The 7,380-nt window shown below is 39.7% G+C and overlaps 1 protein-coding gene across 1 annotated transcript in view; it reads right to left on the bottom strand.

The window, feature by feature from the left end:
- Window positions 1-6,097, bottom strand: part of LOC102858770 (tyrosine-protein kinase transmembrane receptor ROR2-like) — a 105,068-nt gene extending 98,971 nt beyond the window's left edge. The window contains exons 1-3 of the mRNA XM_006903311.1: window positions 6,085-6,097; window positions 5,607-5,894; window positions 4,747-4,777 (exon numbers count right to left, since the gene is read on the bottom strand). Of these exons, the coding sequence (XP_006903373.1) occupies window positions 4,747-4,777; window positions 5,607-5,894; window positions 6,085-6,097 (332 nt within the window). The remainder of the gene's footprint in view (window positions 1-4,746; window positions 4,778-5,606; window positions 5,895-6,084) is intronic.
- Between the last annotated feature and the right edge of the window lie 1,283 nt (window positions 6,098-7,380).

Here is a 7,380-nt window from a genome sequence, read left to right as displayed (position 1 = left end):
AAAACAGACATTCGGGGTGGGGAAGAAGAATGAACTGTGGAGGAGGGTAGAGAAAACAGTGCAACAATGAAGGAATGACGCCCCCCCCCAAAAAAAAAAAAAAGAAAAAGAAAGAAAAGCTGTAGGAAGCTACTACATATATCTGGAATTAAAAGAAATAGAAACCTAAAAAAAAATAATTCGCTGATACTTAAAAATTTCAGAAAGTATCACATGTTCTATAGCCAATGGTTATGAAGTAGGAAGTTCAAGTTGCACTGAAGACACTGTCAAAATATAAGACTCCCAAGAATTGATGGGGTACTGACATTTTTGAACTAACAGATGCAATCCTGGATGTGCTTATCAGTCTGTGTCAGGGAATTTGGAAGGTCAACTGACTGAAAGAGATGCGTATTTATTACCTTCCTCAGAAAAGTGACTCAATAGAATGTGAAAATTATTGAACAATATCCTTAATATCACATGCAAGCAAAATATTGCTGAAGATGATTCAAAACAGTTAGAGCAGTACTTTAAAAGGGATCTGCCAGAAGTTCAATCAGGGTTTAGTAGAGGCCTTGGCACTACGGCTATTATTGCTGATGTCAGATGAATAATGGCTAAAAGCAGAGAATACCAGAAGAATGTCTTTCTGTCTTTTACTGACTATGCAAAGGCATTTGACTGTGTGGATCATAATCAACTATGGATAAAATTGAGAATAGGAAGTCCAGAAAAATTATTTATGCTTATATGAAACCTACATTCCTAGTGGAAGCATAATTTTGTAAGAGGACTTTAGGAACTAATTTGGCAGTTTCTATATAATTCATAAGTCTTATTTGTTAAACTTACTAATGAAAAACTAAAAGTTGTTCACAAAAATATTTACAATTACACCAAACTAGAAATTAAAATGTGCAGCAACAAGTGAGGAGATAAATTATCATAAATTAAGGAATGAACTTCTCTGGTGTCTTAGTAGTAAGAAATTGTTCTGGCAACTGAAAGGTATATAGTTCGAATCTACCAATGGCTCCGTGGGAGTACAATCTCCATGTGATTAACTACCTCTGAAACTCTGCTGGAGAGTTAACTATGTATAGGTTGCTTCTGATTAGACAGTTGGAACATACACAATCATAAGATGATTCTCTCAGATATTACATGATTCATTCAACCATAAATTAATACCTTTTGTGAAAATTTTAGACCATACTTTATATTTACATCACCTCCAGCATTCAGGAAATAAGGAGACAAATTGTACTGGGAAAGTTTTCAGTTAGGGACCTCTACAAAGTATTGAGGAGTAATGATTTCAATTTGAGGACAAAGGTGTGTCTGATTCCAGCCACAGTATTTCTTATCACTTGATATGCATCTGAGAGCTGGACAATTAATAAGGATGACAGAAGAAGAATTGACACCTTTGAGTTATGTGTTGGAGAAGAGCACTGAACATCCTATGCATGGCTAAAAGAACAAACAAGTATATCTTGGGAAGGGTACAGCCAGAGTGTTCTTTGAAAGCAAGAATGATGAGGCTCTGTCTCACATACATTGGGCATGATGCTATGAGGGGCTATTCCTTAGAGAGGGACATGATGCTTGGAAGGGTGGAGGGTTGCTGAAGGATAGAAAGACCCTCAGCCAGGTGGACTGACATGGTGACTGCCACAATTGACTTGTGTGTCAGGATGTGTGAGGATGGCACAGGATAGAACAGGGTTCAGATCTTTTGTTCATAGTAGGGCTGCCTGTGATAGTAGGGCTTGACTCGACAGCACCTAACACCACCACGTCCAAAATGAAATACTTTTCATTAGATTATAATGGTATAATATTAGAGTAATATGTGGTAATGTGTCTGTTTACATTCAACATCAATATCAGCAGAACTGGTCAGAACCATTGGCCTTTGCCACAACAATCTCTAAGGCAATAAAAGCACATAAATACCCGGAGGAACGGTGGCAACTACATCACCATGCACCCTGGAGAATTATTCTCCCCATAGTTCTCATTCCTTCTTAAGAAAAGCACTTTGCTTTGTGGAAGGCCGGTCTTTCCCCAAGTTTCTATGGAGTATTGCATGTGTGTAAAAATTTCATCCATGTATTCAGCTATTGTTAGCGGCCAGGTTGTTGATGAGTCTTCCTTCAGTCCTAATGCCACATTTCTCATCATAAAGTCCAGCCTCCAGAATTATCTGTTCTACATACAGATTGAAAAGATGTGGAGACAGGGCACATACCTGACACACTCCTTTTATTATTTCTACCATGCAGTGAGTGTTTCCTTACTCTGTTCTCAAGACTGCCTCCAGGTCCAAGTATAGGTCTCACATGTGCACAATCAGGTGTTCTGGGATACCCATTCTTCTCAATGTTAGCCTCAATTTGTTGTGGTGCAACCAGTCAAATGCCTTGGCATAGTGAATAAAATACAGACATTCTCTGGCACTCTCTGCTTTCATCCAAGACCCACCTGACATTGGCGATAATGTTCCTAATATCATGGCCTCTTCTACACCCAGCATGTATTTCTGGTAGTTCTCTATTGGTGTACTCTTCAGTTGTATTTTAATGCTCTTCAGCAGGATTTTGCTTGCGTGTGATATTAGTAATACCATTCAATAATCTCCACACTCTGTCAGATCACTGTTTTTGTGGGGGTTTTTTTAGAATGCAAATAAATATGGATCTCTTCCAATCAGATGTTGTTGTCCTGTGTGGTTGTCCTCCAGATTTACTGGCACAGTCTGGTGAGCATGTCCACGGCAGCATCTGTTACTGAAAATGCTCTAGTGCCATTCTGCTTGACATGCATTGAGTCACTATGAGTGGACACTGAGGCAGAAACAGCTGATTAAGGGGAACAGTTAAATGCTACATGGAATATAGTGGCTAGGAGGAAAGAAGATCAGAGAAATTCAGACATGGAGTCTTTTCTTAACATGGAAAGGTCTACTATTTGACATCTCAAGTATAACGTCAGTTATGTAAGACATTAAATCAATATGACATGGCATATTTCTCCAGGTGTTATATGTATTAAATGCTGAAGAAAATCCTTTTCTGACACATATGACAGTCTAGGGAGCTTCTAGGGAAAGATAACAACAGACTGAATGATCAGATAGAATTTTCACTTTATGAGCATTATAGGACATGTTACAAGGAAGGACTGGTCCTTGGAGAGGGACATCATGCTTGGGAGGGTGGAGGGACAGCGCAGGAGAGGAAGACTCTTGATGAGATGGATTGATTCAGTTACTAGGGTAATGGTGGTCAGAGACAATAAGGTTGGCACAGGATAGAGCAGGGTTTAGGGCTCTTGTACCTAGGGTCACAAAGAATTGCAAGGGACTCAATGGCACAAAACAACAACAGGCATTGTTTACATAGATGCATCAATTAGTTCTATTAATAATGAGAGGAAAATCAGAATAAACATATTTTTCAATAATGATTTCACTTCTAAAATAATGTCTTCCAAAGTCTTAAAAAATGTTACATTGGTGAAATTTCTTCTTTTCCCACTATCATGTTTCTGCATTCTTCATATAATATTATGAAGGTTAAACATTTCAAAGCTTCTTACAACAGAAAGGTTACTCCAGTGTCCATGATCCTTACATGGCCTAGCAGAACAATAACCTATAGGTAATGTTTCTCAGGCATCTAGAAAATGTATATAAGCAAAAAAGACCCAATTAATCAACTACATCATATCACTGTAAAAAATATCTGAAAGTTAATCAATCATTTACCAATAGATCTGTATAGAAAATGAGAATAAATTCAATAACTATTGTTAATCTTAGGGAGCTCTGATAGTGTAACCCATAGCAAGTGCCACTGCAAAACAAAGGCTAAATATCTCTGGGGATTCAAATCCACTAGTGGTTCCTTGGAGAGAAGATGAGCAGTCTCCTCCAGTTAATTTAGAGTGCCAGAAATCCAAGATGAGTTGGTATGAATTGGAACCACTTTGACTACCAATTCTTGGTTAGTGAATGAGAGAGTCTTAGATACAAAAAATGAAAAAGAGTAATCACACCATTTACATAACACAGTACTTGACAGAGGACATTTTCCTCAAATAAAATGCAGAGCAGTGGAAAGAGTCTGAGGAATTCTGTTTTGAGGACCAGAGTTCAAAGCCAAATTCCATGAATAACCCCCTACAGAACGGAAGTTTAGAAAAACAAAAAAAAAAAAAATAACCCCCTACAGAGTGTGAATCAATGATCTACTCCTCATTCTCTCATCTCTAAGATTGGCTGAGACCTTGCCTCTCTCTGAGGGTCTTCATTTTATAAATGACACCTAAAAACATAGTTAACTGGTGGTGTTGGGATTTGAGTAAAAAGTGCCTTTATGTTCTTACATGGTTTCCTAAAGTAAAAATTCTAGTGACCTTGGCAATATGGTCTAAATATGTGTGCAATCATCAAGTCATGATCACTTAAAGAAATGAACAGTGACGTGTATGTGTGTAAAAGAGAGAGCATGCGAAAACAGTGCATGGTAGCATGCGCGCAAAACAACAACAAAGATTTCTTTATGTCATGCTAAATATAGAAAATGTCACATTTCCCTATGAACACTCCCCTTCTAAAGTCCACCTAAATTCTACCAAATTAAGGAAGGGCATGCAGTGAGTGCATGAAGTTTCTCCCAGATCAATAACCAGGATTTTTATAGAGTGGAATCTCTCAATGCCTCAGAAAACGATTTGATTAAAAGAGATACTTACTGAAAGTTATGATTTGGGCTGTGTGTTGGACCTAAAAAGAGAAAACATAAGAAAATCAAAACCCAAATTATTAATACATGAAGCTTTTTTAATGACAAAATTTTCAAATCAGGTCAACAATAAGGTGGTACAATCCAGTACAATTGCTCATAGTGATAGGAAAAACCCACATCTCTGTGATTGTAGGTCAGTGACACTGAAAAACCACAAGAAATAAATGACATTCTTCTGTTTTGTTCTGTTCAGTTTTTGGTATTTTTACTGTCATTCCTCTCTCTCTTCTAATCTTGTTAAGTTTACACCGACAGATAAAAGACATTTTATTTATCTGTGACAAAATAGTTTGAAGTTTGTGTGACAAGACCTGGGGCCTTTCTCAGAATTCTGATTTAAAAAAAAAAAAATAGCATTGCCCCCGAATCCCCGAGGCTCAGGGTAACCTCATGTATATTAGAGTAGAACTGTGCTCTAAAAGGATTTCCATGGCTGATATTTCAGAAGGAAATTACTAGACCTTACTTGACAAAGTATGTCTGGGATAGATATGAACTACCAACCTGACGGTTAGCAGCCAAGTGTGACTCTGATGATTGGGGTTACAGTTCTTCTTGCCAAGGAATTCCTTTCCATTCTTCAGGGAGCACAGTCGTATAGCATTGTCTTTATGCTTTTTTGTCTTGCACATTAAACCAGGAACTTAGATACAATGAGAAAGGCCTTGTGGAATGGTTTTGTAGAGTTCCTTTCATTTTGGAACTTTATGTGTACAGTTTCAAATGGCAAATCTCTCTTAGTGGACATACATATTCAAAGCAGAGTCCTTTATGTCCATAGACAAAGTTCTCAATCCCACAACTTACCAAGCCTCACAAACAGAACGCCTGTGCCTGTGATTGTCTTCACCCCGTTCGTAGCCACACACTGATAGTAGCCAGTGTCTGTGGTATCCAGGTCCTGAATCCTCAATCGAGAACCATATTCTGTCTTCCGAATGATGACACGCCGGGGCTCCTGCACAACTGGGGCATCATTCTTCAGCCACCGCACACTAGGGGGTGGGTTGCCTGCCACTTTGCAGTGCAGAATTGCTGTCTGACCCTGGACTATGGTGATATTGTTGACTGGCTCTAGGAAATTCAAATAATAACCTGTGGAAAAGATTAATAACAAGAGAATATGTTTGAGTGAGTGCCAGAAGATAGGGCAGCCTGTATGCTTCTTTTAAGGAGTAAGAAGAAGGGAATGCTGATTTATCTATAATACATACCTTCCTTTTTAAGCTTTGAATGTAATCTAATAATAATAAAACAAATAAACAAACAATTGGTTGCCACTTACTGGATTCCAACATGGGGCAACCCCATGTGCGACAGAGTAGGATCTTAGGGACTTGCAGGATGGTGTTTGTTTGGGAGCAGAACACCAGGGTTTTTAATATTTTTTCCTGAGAGGTGCTGTGTGGACTCTAGAGCCAGTATTTGGCTTACAATCAATGTTGCTGGATACTGGGGAGGGAGGAAAGGTCTCTGGTCCAGACAGATCACCTAAGCTCCAGATAAGTGCAAGCCTCCCAACGGTCTTTAATATGGCATAGAAAAAGCTTCCCTGTGTTTGGCTGTACTGGCTTGAGAAAGCTTGCCACCTGGGAAGACGGCTGCCGTGTCTGTTGAGCTGGGAGTGGTCCGCAGGAAGCTGAGGTTCTCCTGACCCATCTGCATGTCCCACGTCTGTAAGCCCACCCTATCCTGTCTTCCTATTTACACACTGGTATATAAATGCACTGCAGATCCCAATAAAATTGAGCTGGATTGACTCTCTGATCCTCTCCTGGAGTGGTGTATCTCTGTTGTGCTTACTGCCATCAGGGTGATGTTGTAGGTTGCCAGTGAACAGACAGCTACATATGGCACCTGGAACAGGAACGGACCTGACGAAGTATTGGGTGAGTACCCTCTGTGCTCACTCGCATCAAGTTTTTGGGTGAGATCCTTTGTGCTCACTCCCATCAGGTATCAGGTGAGCACCCCTTTCTGTGCTCATTCATGTCAGGTATTGGGTGAGTACCCCCTTCAGTGTTCACTCCTGTCAGGGACCTGAGCTTTGGGGGCCTGATGTGCCCTGGTGTAGTTGGCTTAAAATTTGAAGTAGGTGAAAGGTCTTCAGGTAAGCACCCCTTGCTTGGGTGAAAAGCAAGGGAAAATTCTTTCCTGTTTTTTCTTCTTTTTGTGCTTGCCTCTGTCAGGGAGCAGAGAACCTGAAGTAGGATCAGGCAAGTGTTCTCTTCTCTTAGCAAGGGTAATTTCGGCAAGTAAATTTTAAAAAATTCGGCAAGCAATTTGAAAGATCCTTAAGCGAAGTGTTTAATGTCTTTGTTAGAAAGTAGGGAGGTCAAACTTACACAATCTCAAGCTTTTTCCTTCTGGACAACAGTTGTTGATATTGCCCCTTGGATTATTGCTGCTCACATATTCAATGTGCAAACCTGGGACCCTTTAGAGTAGTGGGAGAAGATTTTCACCCTGGGACTTACAACGCCCTTTACCAGCAGGAAATAACTAATTCGGTGCCCCCTCTCCTACTGAATCAGGGTAAAATCTCACCTGGGGGGAATGACAGGGAATGGCAAAGGACATG

This window comes from Elephantulus edwardii, unplaced genomic scaffold (genome assembly GCF_000299155.1).
Source record: "Elephantulus edwardii isolate Elephantulus edwardi_28Jun2011 unplaced genomic scaffold, EleEdw1.0 scaffold00560, whole genome shotgun sequence".
NCBI classification, from domain to species: domain Eukaryota; kingdom Metazoa; phylum Chordata; class Mammalia; order Macroscelidea; family Macroscelididae; genus Elephantulus; species Elephantulus edwardii.
The sequence above is the reverse complement of the archived record's forward strand: the minus strand, read 5'-3'. Positions and strand labels throughout refer to the sequence as shown.